General features: G+C 46.1%; 1 protein-coding gene across 1 annotated transcript; it reads left to right on the forward strand.

The window, feature by feature from the left end:
- Nucleotides 1–937: 937 nt before the first annotated feature.
- On the forward strand, nucleotides 938–19,630 carry LOC115314744. The gene is made up of 6 exons (XM_042293581.1): nucleotides 938–961; nucleotides 1,157–1,209; nucleotides 6,793–6,866; nucleotides 14,881–15,128; nucleotides 17,506–17,668; nucleotides 19,389–19,630. The coding sequence occupies exons 1-6, from the start codon at nucleotides 938–940 to the stop codon at nucleotides 19,628–19,630; spliced, it is 804 nt and encodes a 267-aa protein (XP_042149515.1).
- The last annotated feature ends 301 nt before the right edge of the window (nucleotides 19,631–19,931 follow it).

The raw sequence follows: 19,931 nt of genomic DNA on the forward strand, positions 1-19,931 counted from the left end.
TTATTTTTCCTACCTTTTCAGTGTTACGTACGTAAAAACTTTGCTGACAAAGCATAATTATTACTGGTTGTTTAACAATTTTAAGTTGATGAATAATATGATTTGGGAACCTATTGTTACTTCTTTGCGGACGGCAGCCCTTTCATTGCTGCTGGCTATTAGTGTTTGGCTGCGACATAATGCTTCGAAAAAGTATGTGGAAGAAAACTGTGTACCTACTTGTGGTGCACTCGGAATATATTTGTGTGGCATTTACAGACACAAGTGGCTTCAGGTAGAGTACTCTGCCTTTTCGTTCACTGTTCTCCAGGTGGGCCATGCCTCGAACTTAAAAATTTCAAAGCCCAGGTAGAATTGTACACCAAGTGAGGAGAAAGGAATATGTCAAGCTGCTTCGTGGAAGTGCGTCGAAGAACAGCAGCCACCCTATATCATAGAGGTCCAGGAAAGGGAGGAAGGAGGAAGCACTGACACCAGCTAAGGGGCTAGTGGTGCGTTAGAAGAAGTTTAATTTGCCTCAAAACATGGTATCGGGGACGCTATGCTTACACAAGGGCATAGTTTGCAAGCCATAAGCGTTTCAAGATTGGCATTTTTCTCAAAAGTGCAGATTTCAGCGTAAAAAATATATAGCTGCTCAACCCCATATGTTCTGGTTCAGGCAGAAGCTTAGAAATTGCAATTTTTTGCAGCAATTTTATACGGTAAATTTTCTAGCTAAGTAAAATGACAATCAATAACTGTATACCTAATCCCTGCATCATCTCGGAATTTTTGTGGTTATGAAAAAACACAAAGAATGCTTAGATTATAAAGAATGTAAAGAATAAAGAACGCAAGGCATGCAACTTTTCTCATTAATCCTGCTATATAACAGCACCAGAGACAGGGTTTCTAGAAGGATGCCATGCTGATGTGCTGATTTAGAGCATGGGAAATGTCAGACCAATTATACTGCAACGTGAGTACATACGCCATTTTTCTTCCATTTCCTACGCTGCACAGAAAATGTATATAGCAAAGACAAAGTGAAATCTTTTATGTGAAGATAACGAGGACTTTTCAGATAGAATTAAGCTTTCTGACTGCTTAGATGCCTGGTAAATCTATATCAAATCCATAAACTGATTTATTCTTGTCCCCTTTTCCCCCTCAGATGCTGCACTGTGCTTTTTTCCTGCTCCTGCAAGAATGGGAAACAGCACAATTGTAAGTCTAATTAGTGTTGTGTGCCATGGTGGTGTTTAAATGAAATTACCCAAAAGCCCACCGCCGACCAGTGTTGCCTGCCTCGGCTGCCATGCCCACCAGAAGGCATGCACCATCTTGGCATGCCTTCTGGTAGCCAGGGGGCCATACGACCCCCTGGCTAACTCCGGAAGCTGTACTTCACGCTGCAGCGGACGCCAGCAACGCTAGACTTGGTGTGTGCCTGCGACAAGGCAACGTGGCCTTCATCGTGCCCCACCCGCAAGGCATCATCTACCTTTGCGAACTTACGGCTGTGTGTTTGGCAGCTCTCCTCATGCCCCTGAGACTGCTATTTTTAACGACAATGAAGCTCTTGTTCACACTCTGCAATACGGTCATGGCCGAGCCTTCCCACCACTACTCTCCGCTGTAACCCTTCTCTCAATAAAGAAAAGGCTATGGTATCAGTGGGTACCAACCACTCTGAACCCTGCGGACGCCCCCTTTCGGATAACAACCACGCAAATCCCCGTGGTCCAGTAGGGTGCGCCCCAGTCAGTGAGTCAGAGTTTTAAAAGCAAGGAAATCAAATAAAGTGTTGCTGAGCCGGAGGCTCAAGGGCGCCCCAGGCCCCAGCCGTCCTCGCGGGGTATAAAAGCCCCAAGAGGATGACGGGACCCAAAACACAATTTGCCAGGGGGGACCGTGTTTTGCACAGTCGTTCGCAACAAAGAAGTCTGGTAGCAAGAGAGGCGTGAGGAGCAGAAATTCCTGGGTGTTCTGTTCCGCAGTGTCTGAACAACTTCAGACAGGGCACACATACCTTCCACCACGCTGATGCTCTTCTTGCATACGATACGAACAGTAAACTCAAAGTCGCCACCAGGCTTTCTGACACGCACGTCGGCAAGGAGGTTTCACAAAAATGAAGGCGACCATTGCTGTGCCATTGTTCCGCGAGGCTCCTCTTGCAATCCGCTACTTAATTCAGCAAAAAGTCTTTCTGCCGGAAGCTGAGGCAACAGCCTGGTTCTTTGATCTAGTGAGTAGGTGGTGCACCCTCATGTCATCACGTCACCCAGCGGTCGCTCCGAGCCACTTTGATTGTGCAAAGTACACCCAAGCAGTTGGAACTTTGGACCTGGTAGTCACCACCTTCTGTCGGATGAACAAGGGAGAGACTGCTCAATGGAAACCGTAGCAGGCTGGGCTTCTGGTTTCGACCACCGTCGTTCTGCGCCTTTCTGACGAGCTCCTAAACGGGCGCAGCTACGAGTACCTTCTCACGGGCAGGTTAAGCCACGACTGCCTCGAAAATGTTTTCTCCGTTCTTCAAATTCAAATCTGTATCAGTCGGATTCCCCAGGCACCGACAGACAGCTTTGAGCTACGACAGCGTGCTCCTGCCTGGTGTCCTCGATCCAGCCCTCAAGAAGCAGGTGCAAGATGTCAACCATGAGATTGAACACCTGGAGAACTTGTTTGTGTGTGGACTTACTGCAGTCAAGTGCGACATTCTGGCCTACCTAGAAGGTTTTCTTCTTAAGTTCATCAAGTAGTCTTTTGGCAACTGTGAGGACTGCAAAGGTGTCCTAGTGTCAGATGGTAATGATCGGCACAGCAGTTTGATTCACCTGAAGGAATATGTCAAGATTGTGAAGAGAACATCAAGGCTTTTGCCGAACTAGATGCCGTGTTGATGCCCAAGGCTCCCTTTGCCAGAATTCTAAACTTCCTGCACTAACCTGCAACGGTAGAGTTAAACCGCTGCGACATGCACAAAGCTCGTGTGGAGAAGATTCTTTTCGAAAAGTATGTCAAAACAAGAATCGGGATTCACCTGCGACAGCATCACGTGCAGAGAGTAAGAAAAGCATCGAGAAGACCTGTGCCATGGCAAACCTGAATTAACCGCTGAATGGTGCGTTTTAGCACTAAGGGTACACATGCTTCTCAATTCAGTGATATGGTGATTCAATGGTACTTGTCACCAGTGAGAAATGAAGTTGCTTTCTTGGAAACATTACTCGGTCTGCCTATGCACTCATTTTATGCTCTTATGGAAAAGGAATGCTTGATTGCAAGCACTTCAATGCAATATTTTGCAATTGCTTGATAAAGTAGGTGCATGTTACCAAAAAAGATCCAGGCAATAACAGCACACCCTCTTGGTCAAGAGTGACTGACATGGTCCATCCCAGTGTGCTATATCCATGAATCTCTTTCTCACTGCCCTTTAAACACTTCTAAACAAGTTCCACTGTCCTTTAAACACTTCTGAACAAGACTTCTGGCAGATTTTTGGAAATTAATGGATGTAGAATAATCCTCACACTCAGTTCGGGCAACAGAAAAAAGATGACGAAGCAAGCACGAGGCTCACATTGCGCAAGCTCATAAAATCGGTTCAAATTTTGCCGGTTTGGACTGGTTGTCTTTATCTAGCTCCTACAAATGAAAAACAGACGCATATGGCTGCTGAACACTTTTAATAAGGTGGCAGCTCGTGCCACAAAGTCAGTGTTTTAGTTTCAACAGTTAACGTCAAGCTTATATACAAAAAAAAATTAATAGTGACACTAGAAGGTAAGGTCCTTCTCCCCAAAGGTTGGCAGCAGTTAGATTTGAAGTAGCTGAACTCAACCCAGGCAGCACACAACGTCGGGCCAACATTGAAATTCAATTGGCAAACGATGGACCAAGGTCGGGCCATTACAGCCATTGTGGTACCAATGTTGGGGATTCACTGGCTTAAGCTGGCCAACATTGACCTGCCTTAGCCAATGGGTTACCAACGTTGGTAATCGATTGGCTTAGACTGGCCAACATTGGTCTGTCTTAGCCAATGGCTTACCAACGTTGGCAGTCCATTGGCTTAAGCTGGCCAGCATTGGCCTGCCTTAGCCAATGGGTTACCAACGTTGGTAATCGATTGGCTTCCGAAAGCGACGCTTTGAAGCCACAATGGCTCCCGAGGCCCAAAACTCACCCCCGGACCCTACCCAAGACCTTCCCCAAGACTGAGCATAAGACCCCCCCAAGACTGGGCAGAAACCCCCGCTTTTAAATAAAAGTTCAGAAAAAAGTATTAATTGATCCTGAAGTAGTCATCTACACGCCAGATAAAATAGTGCATGGACAAAGCATAGGCGGATCTTGTCATTGGTGCCCAGAGTGCTTTCGATGCAGTGGGCTGCTAATATTAAACAGGACAGGGGTTCTTAGAACCCCACCAGGATTTAAATGCATTGCCATTCCATAGTAAGCATGTGGCACCTATATTAGGACAGCCAATGAATTAGCTTGGCTGTCAATAATGGCATAGCCAATTAATGAGCTTCCCAGGCGCAAATCAGTCCACTTCCAGCTGGATTATGGAACTAGTCCCAGCTGGAAATTAGTCAGTCCAGCTGGATTGCCTCATTTCCAGCTGGGACCAGTTCCATAATCCAGCTGGAAGTGGGCTGATTTTCGCCTGCAGGTTGTATGCCAATGATGGCATAGCCATTGAATTAGTGCGGTTGCCAATATTGGCTACAGAATGGATAACCATCACTGGCCCAGTAATGGCTGGAATACTGGTTGAACAATGGCCCAACATTGGTGCCAATGATGGCTGGAATAATGGTTGAACGATGGCCCAATATGGGTGCCAATGGTGGCTGAACGATGGCCCAACGTCGGTGCCAATGATGGCTCGAACATTGGTTGAGCGATGGCCCAACGTTGGTGCCAATGATGGCTGGAACACTGGTTGAACGATGGCCCAACGTTGGTGCCAGTGGCTCGGCCAACATTGGAAGAAGTTGCGCTCGGCCAGAATGCCAATGTTGGACCAACCTCTGGAGCCAGTGTTTGCCATTGTTGGCCCAATGGAGGTCCAACATTGGTGTGCTGCCTGGGAAGTAACACTAATGGCGAATTCGAAAATTCAGTGTTCGGCAACCTATTCTTTGACACCTCTCTGGCATAAATGGTTGTCGGAGGGGTTTGTAGGGTACAGCTAGCATGCAGATTCTTTAAGGAGCACCAAAAACTATTGGTCTCAGTGGGCTTAGCAGGTTGTTGCTGTGAACTCCTCCTGTAAAAAGGTGCAAGATTATACTCCCTTTCTGGTGACTATTTCCAGAGCGTCACCGGAGAAGAGCTTCCTCTTGTACCCTCCAAGTTCTGTGACAATTTTAATCAGAAGGTTCCCTTCACGATTTGGCCGCCTCGTAGTGACGCATGCGGTCTCTGCCTTGAGCATCAGATCCAAGAAAGTGGCAGTTTAGCAGAGAATGAGATCCACAAGAAGCTAGAGGAACACAAAGAACTGAAGCGCACCCTAAGCGACGATGAGACTGCTCTTGTTCTCGAGTTCGACTACGGCCAAAATCTCCCACTTCCAAAACTACCGGTCGCGGAGCTGTTTTACTGCCGCCCCCTTTGGTTGTATCTCTGCAATGTTAATATCTGCAGTATCTGCAGATGTTTAAATTGAGATTACACAAATAATGTTCCACATTTCGCGAATTCGAAGACGTAGAGCCGATTAGTAGTGCTTTGGGAAATGGAATCACCTATAAGTCTAAATTTTTCAAAATTGAGCGGAGTTGCCCTAAAGGGGTACGTAACAAAATTCTAGTCTATTTTATTGTTTAAATACCAGGCACATCTTGGCCGCACCACAAAGATGCCAATTTTTTTGTTTAATAAAGACCAAAACATTTAAAATGACAAAAAAAAATTTACCAGATTGCACTTGATGGCTGTTCCTGAATGTCACAAGTCAGACTTCACATAAAAGCAGTGCCACTCCCTAGAAGTGTGGTGCTAAGCTCTGAGCGTGCGTAGGCCGCCAAACTTGGCTGAACCAAACTTCTCTTCCATGCCTATCCAACTCCAGCGGGAAGCAGGCGTTCTTGAACAGCCAGGTTGTAAGGTGTTGACACTAACAAGTCACAAAGGTCACAACCATGCCAGCCTCCTTATAGCCTTGCCCATGAAGTTAAAATTTACATCACGAGAACCGGAACTCTCGAGAAGCATCACGCTCTCCGATGGTTGTTCTTGCTGAAATCGGCTGTTGGGAACGAAAAATATGGCCACCTGTTAAAAATACTAACGTGTGATTGTCATTAGCAGATTTAATTGACCACATTTAACTTCGTTGTTAGCATAAGGTATATTTCAATTTTCATTTCAGCATCCCTCTAAAAGGGACTGCAGTGTCTACACCGACATTTGTGATGACAGGTTTCACATGCACATTTCTTTGGCAGACTGATCAACATTTTATTGTTGCCTCCAGTCATTCAAGTAAATTTTTGCTTGCCTCGAAAACCGTTTATAACAGAAGCCACCAGACTTAAGCCTTGGGCACCTTATGCTCATTTTGGAAGTGATTGGATGGAGCTGACAAACATACTTTGCCTCCCTAAAATATGTGCCTTTGAAGCGTATCTGTCACATTTGTTTATGTTCACAGCCCTCGAGATGTTGGGCAGAAAGGGACACTGGCTGTGCCAATATGGCTGATATGTAGTTGCTGAAAAGTTTGAATGACTTGTGTGACGAGTTCAAGGATCTTAATCTGAGACTAAACATACCTTACCACAGCCCTGGCAGAGTAGCAAGCCACAAAAAGAGGAGGAATTTGGAAACAGTCGAGCCAGTCGAGGCTACCAAGTCCCGTAAGCATACCAGATGATTGATTTGGTTCACCGCTTAATGTTGACCTGACTGAGTTTAGAACACTGGCACAATCACATTTGTACATTAATTTTCCCAATGCCCTTAGTATGGCACTAAATGCCCCAAACTGTGGATATATTTAGGCCACCAAAACCAAACAAAAAACTCATAATGTTCAGTTTTACATGTCAAGAATGACAGAACATGTTTGATTACATGTCAAGAATGACACGTTTGATTACAAAACATGTTTGATTACATGTCAAGAATGATATGTCTGACATCTTTGCATGGACTGGTTATTGCTGATATCTACATCATCTTACTTTAAAGTGAATTGCAAGCCCCGTTGCTTTAGAATGTGTGCCTTGGCTGTATAAATCCTTGTGCAGCAGAGGCACTTTTCAAACCTTAACGAGAATTGCAAGCCCCCTTGCTTTAGAGACTGTGCCTTAGTTGCATGAATCCTTGAGCAGCAGGGACACCTTTGAAACCTATCTTTTCATACTTGTAGCTTTGCACAAGACCAGTTCTGCTAATTATAATTAATACTTGTTACGATGGCAATTGCATTGTGGCACCAACAGGTGGCAGTAGCAGCAGCCTTGTTAAATAAACGTGCAGAGGACCAAGTCGGGCGCTCCGCTCTTACACCGAAACAGGAGTGTTGGACATGCCTCGACGTGGCCTTGCTATAAGTCAGCAGTTATGGCCAATACTCTGTATACAAATGATCATACACCAAAATCACAAATTGAAGACCTCTCATGCTCCTAAGCAAAAAATAAACAAAATCGTTATGAAAGTGCAAGTATTGCCAACCTGAGCAAAGTGTACATGAAAGAATCCTAGTCGCAAACATGTCATTTCATCAACTCTGAGATAAAATAGTTTTTCATTTTCCATATGTCCAACGGTTGCGACCTCTTTATCAGTGGCATTTGTAGCAGTCAACATCGATATCAGTATCTTAAAGGCCTGCCCGCAAGCAGAGAGAAAGAACCCGACCCTCATTTTCCTTCTCGCCACTGTGAAAGGAGGAAATCTCCTCTCGTTTCCTCCTCGCCAATTTCCGATTTTTTTTTTGTTTGTTTGTTGTCTTGCTAACTGCCTGTTTTTTTTTTTTGTTCTTTTTTTGAGTGCGGCTCCCCGGGTGGGGAGCCGCACTCGACGGCTATGCCGATCCCTCCGCCACCTTTTTGTTGGGACCGCCTGCACCACGAAGAGTGGCCACCCACCGCAGTGGTTCCCCTGACCGCTCCGTTAGTCCTCCACGAGGAACGCGTCCCAACACCCGGTCTCAGCCCCAGCCTCCCAAGTCCCCCCGCAAGAACCCTCCTAAGAAAAAGTGAAGGTTCAATGCTACCCCCCGACTTCCAGCCTCCTCAAGAGTGCCTGGATCTCCTCGACGCGGTCGACACGCTCCCGACGGGCCTTCCCCGTCCCCTCGACCTCGTCCTTGGAGAAGCCCAGACTGTTGCCGTGGTCGTTGATGGTGTCCCAACTTTGGGACTCCTTCAGGACATCCTCCTGCCTGAGGATCTCCTGGCCCAAGCGTTGCGTGAAGCCGGCGTTCCCAGCTCCTCCGCCCCTTCGGACCCCGCTGGTTGGCCTTCCCTCCCAGCCGGGCCCGTTGCTGCTCCTGCTCCTTCGTCCGGGGCCTTCCCCCGGCCGGCATCACCCTCAACCACGGCCTCCTCCGCTTTGGACCTAACGACCGATTCTGAGGTGGCCGCGGACCTTCCCGAGGACGATAGCCTGGCAGATGCGGCCCTCCGAATTCTCCAGTGGCTTCAGCGCCACCAGCCGCATCCGCCACCCGATCAGGACCAACAAGACGACAACGACGACAGCCGACGGCCTGCGGCCTTCCCGCTTCTGCCGCCTTACCCGCCTGTTCGACCTAGTGAACCAGTCCCCAGAGTCAGGTGGGACATTGTGGCAGAAACTTCTGGGTATAACCCTCCGTTTGACCCAGCTGCGCTCCAGTTTTTTGCTAGGAAATCTTCTGTGTTTAACGCGCGCTCCCCCCGCCCGGACCAACTCCCTGTGCTCCGGCTGGCGGTAGCGTCCATGCTTTCTGCCGGGATAATTGAGGAGACTACTCGCGGCCCCTTTTTGTCTCCCATCCAACTTGTGCCAAAAAACGCCCACCGCTTCGCAGTTTGTCCTTGACTGTTCACATCTCACTGCCTCTTTACCGAGTTCGAAGTTTCGCCTGCCCCCTCTTCCACAGGCCCTTAAGGCCTGTCCCTTGCCGGCGAAGCCTTTTTTTGTCAAGTTTGATTTAAGAGACGCGTTTTACCATTTCGGTTTGGCACCCGCCACACGAGCCCTTGCCACTTTTCGTTTGGACGGCCGCTACTATCGCTACAAAGTTTTGCCCTTCGGCATCAGGCCCGCTCCTTTTTTTATGCAATCTTTGGCAACGGCCCTTACTCGTGAGGCACACTCCCGGGGTTTGTGGGCTTGGTCTCACCTAGACAATTTTTTATTTGCGCACCCCGACCCCGACTTTCTGAAGAGACAACTTGACCTTTTTCTTGACCAGCTCCTTGAAGCTGGCATTCGTTTGAATCCTAGCGATTCAATGTTCTCCCCGTCCACCCATGTTAAGTTCCTAGGCTTTTTTCTTAATGGAACTACAGGGACTATTGGACATACGCCCTCGAGGCGCCAGGACCTTCTCCTTGTGCTCCGCGCACTCCATTACCCCCAGACACGTAAGGTTTACCAGTGAGCAGCTGGCTTTTGGGGATTTTACTTTTCACTTTATTCCTCTCATTTTCATGCCCTACGGCCTCTTCATGTTGCGGCCGCCTTCCCGTCCTTGGCTCCACCTTTTTGAGTATGTGGTTCAATGTTTGCCTGTTGCCGTGCCCTTGGACATTGTGCCCGTCGAGCGCGACGTCTAAGCGGATGCCAGCTGTTCAGGCATCGGCATCTGCTTACCCGAGGGTAACATCGCCATCATAGCGTCCCGGCCTGCCCCCATCTACCTCCGGGAACTCTGGGCCGTCCTGCTGGCCCTACTCCTAGCGCCACCACGAACCAGAGTTGTGACCGACAACCGGGCCGTCTATCAAGCCCTCACAAGGGGACACGGACACACCCTCACGCCACCAGAAGCCTTGGCAGCAACTGTACTCATGCTCAATAAAGCGGGATGGGTTGGGTGGGTGCCCACTGACCAGAACCCGGCCGACGGCCCCTCTCGCCTCCACCACTCTTACCGTGGGGACGAGCGGGGTCGCCGCCAGGGGGCCGGAGCCTATATATTAGGGTACCGCGCCCCTGCCGGGTCAGTCACTGGGTTCCCACCTCACCAGGACCCAGCGAAGCAGGTTTAAAAAAAAATCAGTATCTTAAAGGCCGGCCCGCAAGCAGAGAGAAGGAACCCGACCCCCACTTTCCTTCTCGCCACTGTGAAAGGAGGAAATCGCCTCTCGTTTCCTCCTCGCCATTTTCCGATTTTTTTTTTTGTTTGTTTGTTTTCTTGCTAACTGCCCTTTTTTTTTTGTGTTTTTTTTTTTTACAAGTTTGGGGTGGAGGAAATGAAAGGCTTGAAGGATTTGAAAAGATTATCCAGAAGCCAGCCGGCACACCTGCGACAAGAAGCTGAACCAACCGAGTAGCTGTTTTGAGCGAGCTTGGCACTTGCTCTTCCCAACGAGTTGCATTGGCTCTTTTTTAGCATTGGTTTGGAAGACGATTCTTTGCTGTTGTGAGAGCACAAATGCCTTGTTCTGCTCAAAGAAGTAGTCATTGAAGCATCAATTTTAATATAAATATCTGATTTGGCATCTTTTGTTGTTTAGGCGGATTCATGGCGACAACGGGAAGTACGAGCGGCGTTTTCTGTATATCAGGGATGGCGCTCCATAGACCAGTGGTTCTGAATCATTATGGTTCGTAAACCGGCAGAGGTGACGGAGGATCCCATCCGAAGTGGGTCTAGCACTTTTCGGCGTGGAGCGTTTTGCTGTAGGGCATTTCGGTGTGGACGTTTTGGTGCACAGACGTTTCAGTGCACGGACATTTTGATGCATGCACATTCGACGCTATGGTTTGCTCGCCGGTATCTCTTTTCCAACGTACGCAGACACGTTTCACATCGTGTTTGTGCTTTGAGCTGATAGAGATAGTCTCCTCTATAAGGTTTTGGCTTTATTATTGGTCATACGTGTAGGAAAGGACCCAAACAGCAAGACGTTTGAGGCTGTTTGTGTATTCAGAACAATTTTGAATATCTTCAAATGCCCTGCCTCCGTGTAATCGCACAGCTCCGATTGTTAATAATAAATTGTGATGACCTCGCACGACAAAAAAAAACAATGTAATTATCACTTGTAACTCATTAGGGAATAAAGGAGGCGTGTGCGGGTACAAGATAAGTGTAATAAAATCAAATATCGATTTGAATCAAGTAAAACAAGTCGAAATTGGTGAATGCTAAATCTATTTTATTTTGTATCAAATGTTTGCTCATTCTCGTACGAAAAAACACAGTGACCACAGATCATACACAGCGTATGATCCGTGGTCAACGTCTCTTTCCATGCCGTGATGATGTCGCCGGACGTAAAGAACTGCCTTACAATCGTGCTTATACAGGGCGGTTTTTTTTTTTTACGAGTAGACATTTTTCTACAAAAGACGTTCGAGTTACGCAATTTCGGTTTGTGCCTTATCTGTAGTCATCAAAAACACCAAATCATTCATTTTTAAAGAGATGTAGTGCACGTGAAGTGGTTCACGGCGTCCTAAAATGCCGAATTTGGACGCGAATCGTGTTACCGCAATCTTTTCGGCCGCCGCACTCCTCGCCCCTTCTACAGTGGCGTTGTCACAGCGATGCGCATGATTTGTCGTTTTGGCTTCATGGCGTTAGGCTGTGCTACGCGGAGATGGAGCCCACATAAAATCAGAACTATATTTTCGCGCCCAAATTAGGAGGACGCCGTATCAAGACGCCGTATAATAGTGTACGCGCGTTACATCTTTTTAAGAATGGACGGTTTGGTGGCTCGCGATTACGGCCAACAACTTTCTAAATACACGATGTCGTTTTTCTTTTCTAACTAAAAGGTTAATTAGTGAATTTTAGGCAATCGGTCGGTTTTAGTTGCGTTCTTTCTTGAGCCTAATCCTCGCCTGGCCGTATACCTCACCTAAACAAATCGCAATGGCGCTAATTTTCACTGGACAATTTGGTGGCTTTCGATTACGCCCAACAACTTTATTTATTTATTTATTTGTACATGCTGCTGGCCCGTGGGGCCGTGGCAGGGAGGAACAAACAGACACACACACAAAGAAGAATATGATTCATACCTCCAACAGGGCTACGAACAATAAAGTGGTTACAAGATTAAATACAAAAAGCGCCGAGAGCGCAAAATAGAAAACAAGAGCACTAAATGCACGTAAAAAGTGATAATAAAGTTAACAATGACAATATACTGACAAAAAATTATCCCGTTTTCTTTTATATTCAAAAAGTTCATTAACAAATGTTAGGTAACCAGTCGGTTTTTGTTGCGTTCTTTCTTGAACCCAATCTTCACCTGGCAGTATAGCTCACATCGACAAAACATTAATTTGCGCGTTTTTTCTAATACCTAATAGGCGTAAAAAAAACAAAAAAAACAACGCTGTGTATAAAACAGAGGGCAGTTGTTTTCTGATATAAATAAAGCGTGAAACACGCGGCTTTGCATGCATCTCTTTTTTTTTTTTTCCGGCCTATAAAAACAAATCTTGGGACATTCGAAATTGAGTTTATGATGGGGCGGGCGCTTTATCACAAGGTATTTTGTCATGTTTCATAAGCTTTGTTACAGGTCAGAAGGAAGCCACGCGAGTTACATTTGTTGACAGAAACTAAATGCACGTTTGGCCACGAAGAAATTTTTTTCAAAGGCTGAAGATAGATGAAATATACCATAAACCGTTTCACTTTTTACGGAAGTTTGTTTTTACTCTTCTTAGTAGCTTCAACGAGGCGGCCGTCACTCTAGAAAACACCTGTAGTGCGAACCTATATATTATGCCCCAGAAATGGTCAGACTGTGTCCCTCTGACTGCAATATCTTTGACTTGTAATTACTCATGATTATTACTTTGTACAAAAAAAAAAAAAGAAAAGCGCAATAGTGATACAATCACTCTTCAGTGTGCCGTTGTTAGAACGACCAATTTTCAACCCTCTGGGTAGAGCTCAAAGTTCAGATAAAAATACCCATCCTTTTTTCCTTCTGCCGTGATGTTCAAGTTCCGTTCACTCGAGATAAATATACCACCGTTTACGGTGTTGTAGCGTATGTGGCCGCACGCGGAAGTATCTGAACGTAAAAGAACTTGTTGTTGGGCTAATTGGTGTTGACTATCTGAGTGTGTTTCAAAGCTGCAAAAAAAAAAGAGTAAAAAAAAAGAAAAAAAAAAAGGAGAAAAGCGAGCCAGCCCAAACCCTTCCGAGCTCATGTCCAGGCTGCCTAACTAATCCCTGATGTTTGGGTTTGAAGCAGAGAACCTTGAAGGGACACAGAGATTTTGTCGAAGGGCCGGTAAGCCCATTAGCACTCGTGCGAGAAGGCAGTAAAAAAGCGAGGAGGAAAATGAAGGAAAGGGGAGGAGGGAAAAAAAAAAGAGGGGGAATTTCTGCCACGCTGAAGAAAATTTTGAGCGCCCGCCTTTAAGGAACCCAAACGTCTGTCGGTATCAGTGCCTTGAGGGACCCCAAACCAGACTTTGTACAGATGATGCCAGCAATCGCTTACATCAGTGAAAAATGCCGGTGACTGTGCAAGTAAGCAAACACATTGGGCAGCAGGTGGCACCATTTAGCCGACAGTAGTGGCGGCAAAGAAAGTCCTGCGGCTTTAACCCCTCCGCCACTCTGGGCTAGGTTGGGCAACCTGGTGCCCATAGCTTGGGTTGATTTGCATGTTCAAGCTAGCTGTTTTATTTTTCTTATCAGTGACAGCTGATAACAAATATTCAAACATCTAAAAAAAAGCTAGTACCTGATTAAGAAAAGTGACTAATGTTTAGCTTGTTTTAAGAGGCTTACCTATTGTGTTGAAACCTTGTGGAGTGATGAGGCTGTTTTCTATGTTCTATTTCAACTTACACAAGGCTGTAGCAGATACTATAACCATAATCACCAGTCCAGTGCCACAAACATATCACGAGGCTGCGCACCTTGAGTGCCGCTGTGCCCCTTCCGAAGGTCTTGTGACCAGAGGTCGCAAGACCTTCGGAAGGGGCACAGCGGCACATTTTAGCATTTTACCTCCCTAGGCCTTCAACAGTGCTGCCCCCAAACCTCACCTCCCCCCCCCCCCCCAAACCCTGCTTTCCATGGTCACTGACCAAGGGGAGTGGTTGGGGTGGGGGGGGGAGTAGCTAAACTTGATATAATTTTCAAATATAGCTATACTCGTTTTCACCTCAAGAAGAAAAGGAAGTTTTGCACATTACTCATATGCTGCAAGTAGTAGTTCTCATAAGATTTGGTTGTCGAAGGAGGCAGCAATGCTTTTGGCATTTGAAATGTGTATGGCTTGCTAAGATATTTGATGTAAAATGTGCCTGCATGTATCTTAATTCTCAACATAAAGGGGGAAATTAATAATGATACGCTAGGAGCCGAACTTTTTACTGTGGTTCTTGAGGTGATAACGGGTACAGATTTGGAGCTGGAATTTCTAAAGTAGCTAAATTTGAAGTTACAATCACGTCTATGATTTGTAGGTTTCTGGTCTCTCAAAAGGTGTAACAAAGTTAGTATAATTAATTGCTCGGACGTAAACAATATGTGCGATGAAAGAGCCACTGGCAGGACGGCCTACATTTGCTGCCATCAATTGCATAAGGCTTGGAAATATTTTTTTGAGCTATAAATTTTTTTTTATCATTTGTTTTTTATTTTTAGTCTTAGGTGAAGTGTTGTTTTCAGCATGTTTCCTTCGTAGATCTCTGACCACAATAATTTCCTTGTCTCTATTTTAGCCTTCCAGTCGGAACTTCTGAAGGTGCTCCTGGATGTGCGGCACGAGGTGCACCCTCTCCGCCAGGACACGGCACAGGTCCTGGCAAACCAGGACCAGCTGGCAGTGCGCATCGCTCAGCTTGAGCATGCGAACTGCCTGCCTGATGCCCCAGTGCCGCCAGCGGTTTTTATTTTACCGCTGGCGACAATGGAAGATTTTGAGGCGGCAGAGAGGCGCCTCATCAACCCTGCCGATCAGGCTGTCCCGGTGAATATCAAACTTTTTTTTACTATATGTTAGTGCCTTGCTCACGTGGTTTGAGAAATGGAGCGACAGCATATGTTCAACTGCTTCATATCTAAATTTTACCAAAATGTTAGCTTAACCATTATCTCAGTTTAGTCACAGACAGCCACTTATCAAGGCAGCATTATGACTGAAGATGTGGCCTTATTGTTTTCACATCTCTACATACTTTTGAGTCGAGAACAGGGGCATGTAGAATGATTAAGGGCAATCGGTGCTCGCTGGAAAGTATAAAATAAAGGGAAGAAGGCAACAAGAACATCGATTTGACCTTTGGTTGGTCGCATTATAGTTCCACTCTGGTTGCCTGTGGGGTGACTATGCAAATTTTGAAAATTGAAAGAAACATGTTTATAATCACTAGGACCCAAGTTGATGTGAACATTAAAGGGGTACGGAAACATAATTTTAGTGCCAATCTTTTTGCATAAATATGCGCTAGGGACAGGCACCCCCTCGGAGATATCAATATCGCGCTGTAAAACACGGGAGAACTAATTTTAAACCTAATTAAATGATTTCAAATTCACATCTGGTGGATGGTGTGAAAGTTCTCGTGACATCACCTGTGGCATAGGAGCAGCGCCGTTCTGCAGAAATACGGCGTGCCGGCAGAATTAGCCTAGGCCTGAACGCGTTTGTAAAGCCTTGGCAGAGAAAGCCAAAGCGTAGTCGCGTAGTTGGCCACAGTGAGCTCGTTCTCGTTGCGGCTCTTTGAACGGCACGACACGAAACGCTTCTGGCACAGCCGGTATTAGTTGCCACGAGTCGCGAGCTGCTAGCAGACGTTAAAAAAGATATGTTTGAACTACGAGTTCACACTCTGAGCGGACGCGTGTGTTTGATCGAAGTGCTGGATTCGCTCTGTTAGACAATGTTTCGGTAAGCGCTTCTGGACCAATCTTTTACGATTGCAACTTTTACTATTGCAGCTACAGAGCAAGACAGAACTATGTGATAGGCTGCTGTGAAAACTACATCCTCGGTGGACCAATCATACAGCTTTCTTTCGCCAGCGATCATGCTCCCACCCATGCCCATGCACAAAATGCGGGGTCAGGGATGAGAGGCAGCTAGTTGATTGGTTCAGCGGGCACGTAGTTCCCGCCGCAGTCTTAGCTTAGGCATGACAGTGTCCTAGGCATGCTCCTACTCGAGAAGGCTTCGGCGTAGAAGAAACAAAGTCCGGGGCTCGTGGAGGGGCATTTGAGGATGCTTTCACACACTCTGTGCTCGTGCACAACACTTCTGTAGACCGCAGTCACAAGAAAGGACGTGCTGGATCAAAGGCTGATGGGACATGCAAAACATATTGCAGCGTGCTATCAAAGCTTTGACAGAAGCTTCTGACATGAATCCGGAGAATCCATGTTAGCCGGTCAAAGTTTCTGCAGCTTCTTTGACACGTGAAAGCAAAAATCTCGTTACAATATGCACCAACAAATGCATGAAACAAAACGATGCACCATCTTTCTTTTAACCATCCAAAAACAAAGAAAACATTGTGCCATTGCCAGACTAAACACTTTTCTAGTCAATTGCCCACCGAAAATCCGCAAGCGAAAAGGGGTAATTTTACTCCACGTGTCTGCGGACGATGCGTGGATTGCAGGAATCTGTGACATGACGGTCGCATGGTACACGGCCCGCGGATGAGAATCACAATTCGGTCCGTCATGTGAATCTACCATTAGTGGTTATATTGGAATTATTAAGCATGGTTAATCTAACTAGAAGGTCGGGGGAGTAAAACTTTATTGATGGGCGAACTTCTCTGTAAATTTGATTTTTTTTGGGCTGCCATATACAGTAAACTCTCACTTGAGCAAACTTCAAGGGACCCAAGGAAATAGTTCACTTAACTGAAAGTTTGCTAAACTGAATATATTAACTATAGTCAGTTGCAAGAGGGAAGCTCAGCAGGGGCCAATTACCTGATCTATTATTTTCAGTAAAAGTCTGGATAGATCTTCAGTATGATGATAATGAAATTATTGCAAAGGTGCAAGCGAGCTGGACAATAACAGTAGTAACTCTGGAGAAGACGTATGGCGACAAAAGACAAACACAAATCTCCAACTAGGCAGCTAGGTGTGTTTGGAGATTGATGTTTGTCCTTTTTTCCCTTGCCCCCCTTCTCCAGGGTTTATTTTCGTTAGATCTTCCGTATTCTCTTATATATAATAGTGTAGTGAATACTGCCTACAGGATTAATGCAATTTCACATTACCCTTTCACTTAGGTGATATGGATGCCATACCATAGTCAGTTTTCACCTTACTCATATTAAATTAACTTTGATTCCTAAAGTGCAATATTTTTTATTCTATTCGTGTAGAAGGAGCAGCTCTCCGGCCTGGGTGGCACCACAATCGTGGAGGCTGTGCGGCGCACCCTGGAGCGGCTCCTGCGGAAGCAGGTGCAGATGCACTTCAGCATCTGCGGCCGCAGGGGCAACAAGCGGCCGTTCAGGGGCACACAGCTCTGCACCGTGGCCGTTGGTAAGGTGTTTTCATTGCACACCTTCATTGCTAATTAAAAATGATGGCAACTTCTTTCTTTTAATTCGTCAGCACCCAAGAATCTGAAGAATTACTGGATCAGTTTTAAGCAAAATTTGTGGTTTGTAAACATGCGCGTAAAGTGGCCAGAGTATTTCCATATAACTCCAGAATAAGTGTTTAGTAAAGCAAGCACTTTCTTTATCATCATGGTTAGTCATTTCCCCTGATTTTCTAATCAAGTCGAGGCTTTTCTCTTCTGGCTAGTGATCTTAGGTGGTGAGCTGATCTTTCAAGTAATGCACCATGTTAGTGGTATTGCTATGGAATCTGGATTATGAAAAGCTTAATCTTTCAGGGACTCTAAACAAATTGCACCATAAATGTGTGTTAGTTTGTACCGTAGCAAAATATTTCTCAACTTTTGTTTCTATACTGGTAAAAGCGACTGAGTTGAAAATTATTACTTAAAACAGAAAGAATAAAACGCAGAGGACAAACACAGGACAATTACGAAAGAATGTGGTTGTCCTGTGCTTGTCCTCCGCATTTTGTTCTTTCGATTTTAAGTATTGTTTGTATATACGGTGGAACCTCATTCATACGTTCCCAGTTAAAAATTATTTCGGCTGTTACAGTCGGGAACGGCAGTCCTGTTGAACTCTCATGGGGTTATCTGTTTTAATTCTGTTTCTTATGTTTGCCTTTTCAACTGTTGCACCTCTTTTTCATTTTGCCTCTTCATCTTTGTCCAGCACGCATGCTCTCTTCCGTCGTTCAGAGCGGCTTAAGTCCCCTGGTCGCACTAATTTAATTTCACACGGAGCTCACAGTTCATAATCATGCACTGCTCATGGTGCGCGTGCATGAAGCTTCATCGCTTTGCAGTGGCTGGTGAGAGCAGCGTCTGGGTTCTCTCAAACGGGGCATACATTTTGCTTATTCTTAGGTTAGTTAGCAGATTAATATTGGTGGTGAAATAACATTCAGCACTGCTGTCAATGCTTAAAGTTCGCTCTGAATTGTGTGTGTGAGCAGGAAAAAGTGGGGTCATGCGCAGTGATGTCACTAAGGTTGCGTGGCTCGCCATGACCCCCCCCCCTCCCCGAGCACTGCACCTAAGGCAGTGCCCCCCCCCCCCCCCCTTTCCCACTTGTGAGTTGTGAATGCGAAAGCATGCAAGCCGCTCGTCTGGTGCACTCCCCCCCCCCCTCCCCCACCTTTCCCTCTTGTGACACCACTGTTCATGTGCAAAGTCGGTGCTTTTCACTGAGTTGGTGCTGTGATGTATGTGTGAACAGGCCTTTGTAGACCAACACATGGCTTTGATGTCACGCCGCCGCAGTGACGCTGTTGTCAAAATGGTGCGTGCACAGACGCTTCACCTCACAGGAAGCTCGTTTTCGTGCATGCACGGTGCCCACATTTAATGTGGCCAAATGCAGGCTTGTTTAAAACAGCGCATTGGTCTATAGGTCCACCTTGTTTGGTTATGATTACAGATCAACTCCTACTGGTAAAGAACAGTTTCCAGCAAATGGTTAACCTGTTTAGAATAAATATGGTAATTCTTTCTCGGCAGCCCTAAACTCGACTTGGAATAAATTACTGCACGAGAGTTTCCCCGTTTCTATAGGCCCCTAATGCATTTTGTGACTTGCTCTGTGGCGTGCATAATATTCGCTTCTGCTGTTTGTTTTTTTGTTTTCTTTTTCTCCAGCTATGATCCGGAGCCGAGTGGAAGGAAACGTGGCAGACGTAGAGCGGGCCATTGGGGACTACTTGGCTGGGGCCCCGGATCGCGAGGGAGGCAGGGCTGAGAGGATGGCCAAGAAGATTCGGGACACGGCCATCCTCTCAGCCCAATTCGTCACTGTCCTGCCCAGCAGCCTGCCAGAAAGGGACTTTGACATCCACCCCGGCGTTCACGCTGACACCCTGAGCAACAGCTCACAGACGTGATGACAAGCATGGCAAAAGCGAAAATTGAAAATAAAAAAATAAAAGAAAAAACATTGTTCTGAGCCTCCGTTCTCGTGCATTCCATTCACAAACTTGTAGCAAAATTGAAATAGCAGACTTTAAATTGTTTTGTTTTGATTTAGCAACTCATGAAGACATTGTGAAAAATCGAATTGAACTAGGTAATTGCAAATGGGTTTTGTCCACTATTATATTTCTTGATGCAAAGAATCATGTAATGCAAGCTTATCAAAGGGTACAAACCGGGCCTCCCAGGATGCTTGCAAGGTTTGCTCACAGC

Source organism: Ixodes scapularis, unplaced genomic scaffold, assembly GCF_016920785.2.
Source record: "Ixodes scapularis isolate PalLabHiFi unplaced genomic scaffold, ASM1692078v2 PGA_scaffold4__175_contigs__length_147842914, whole genome shotgun sequence".
NCBI classification, from domain to species: Eukaryota; Metazoa; Arthropoda; class Arachnida; order Ixodida; family Ixodidae; genus Ixodes; species Ixodes scapularis.